General features: G+C 35.1%; 1 protein-coding gene across 1 annotated transcript in view; it reads left to right on the top strand.

Annotated features, from left to right (window-relative positions):
- Positions 1-819: 819 nt before the first annotated feature.
- The window catches only part of LOC145389735 (G-protein coupled receptor moody-like), a gene marked incomplete at its 5' end in the record, with an annotated part of 96,402 nt that continues 95,459 nt past the window's right edge, over positions 820-1,762 (top strand). Inside the window, one exon of the mRNA XM_080264928.1 lies at positions 820-855. Within this exon, the coding sequence (XP_080121054.1) occupies positions 820-855 (36 nt within the window). The remainder of the gene's footprint in view (positions 856-1,762) is intronic.

Here is a 1,762-nt window from a genome sequence, read left to right as displayed (position 1 = left end):
ATATTTCTTGTGTATAAAATCCTCTTATGGCAGGAAGAACAGTTGTACAAAATCTGTTAATGTTCCCCTGTTGCCTTGACATCATTTTATTTACTATCTATCTGTCTATCTATCTGTCTGTCTATCTGTCTATCTATCTGTTTGTCTGTTTATCTCTGTCTATCTGTCTATCTGTTTATCTATCTGTCTGACAATCTTTAGCCAGACGCCATAATCCCGTAAGGGGTGGTCGTTTGTCTTTGAGTTAGTTGTTTTACGGGGAGGGGCACTAACCCTCCGCCAACCCACTTGTTGACACGTAGGGAACACGTATGGGTTGGTGATATGGTTACCACCCAGCGTCGTAAATGGTTTTCTGGCTTACAGGAAACCATTAGTCTTGTCACTCAATGTAAAGCCACCTGAAAAGGAAAGAAGAGTAATAAAAAGTGACAGGAAAGATGGGAGAAATAGGAAGAGAGGAGGACAGGCACAGAAAAAGAATGATAAAGGTGAAGGAAGAAGTAGGCAGCACTACATCAAGTGAGTGGATGATGGTAGGAAATGGGAAGAGAGGAGAGCAGACACAGAAAAAGAATGATAAAGGTGAAGGAAGAAGTAGGCAGCACTACATCAAGTGAGTGGATGATGGTAGGAAATGGGAAGAGAGGAGAGCAGACACAGAAAAAGAATGATAAAGGTGAAGGAAGAAGTAGGCAGCACTACATCAAGTGAGTGGATGATGGTAGGAAATGGGAAGAGAGGAGAGCAGACACAGAAAAAGAATGATAAAGGTGAAGGAAGAAGTAGGCAGCACTACATCAAGTGAGTGGATGATCATTTACCATTATAAACAAAAACAGCATTGTGGTTTTGGTTCCCCAGGTGTTTAATTAAGGACAGGTGTGTTTAATTAGGACTTACCTGGCTGTATTAATTTACATATTTATTTATTATTTATTATTTATTTATTATTATTTATTATTTTTTATTATTTATTATTATTATTATTTATTATTTATTTATTTATTATTATTATTTATCATTTTTTATTATTTATTATTATTATTATTATTATTTATTATTATTTATTATTTATTATTATTATTTATTATTATTTATTATTTATTATTACTTCCAATTAGAGATCCGGAAGTTGTTAGTGTGTGTGTGTGTGTGTGTCGGTTTCTCTCTCTCTCTCTCTCTCTCTCTCTCTCTCTCTCTCTCTCTCTCTCTCTCCGTTGAATAAGGATAATAAACATCACTGCCTGAGGGGAAAGTGAATCCAACTGAAAGTGAAATAGGAAAGAAATGGGTGAAATAGGAAAGAAATGGGTGAAATAGGAAAGAAATGGGTGAAATAGGAAAGAAATGGGTGAAATAGGAAAGAAATGGGTGAAATAGGAAAGAAATGGGTGAAATAGGAAAGAAATGGGTGAAATAGGAAAGAAAATGGGTGAAATAGGAAAGAAAATGGGTGAAATGGGAAAGAAATGGGTGAAATAGGAAAGAAATGGGTGAAATAAGATTAAATTGGTTGAGAAATGGGTTGAAATTGGATGAAAAATTGGGTGAAATAGGAGTAAATGATATAATAGGATGAAATGGGATGAAAAATTGGGTGAAATAGGAGTAAATGATTTAATAGGTTGAAATGGGATGAAAAATTGGGTGAAATGGGTTGAGAAATGGGTTGAAATGGGATGAAAAAATGGGTGAAATGGGCAAGGCAGGTTGAAATGAATTGAGAAATTGGGTAAATTGGTTGAAAAATTTGGGTTGA

The sequence above is a fragment of the Coenobita brevimanus genome, unplaced genomic scaffold (genome assembly GCF_032717465.1).
Source record: "Coenobita brevimanus isolate Jiangsu-jjx unplaced genomic scaffold, ASM3271746v2 jjx.HiC_scaffold_1990, whole genome shotgun sequence".
NCBI lineage: Eukaryota > Metazoa > Arthropoda > Malacostraca > Decapoda > Coenobitidae > Coenobita > Coenobita brevimanus.
The sequence above is the reverse complement of the archived record's forward strand: the minus strand, read 5'-3'. Positions and strand labels throughout refer to the sequence as shown.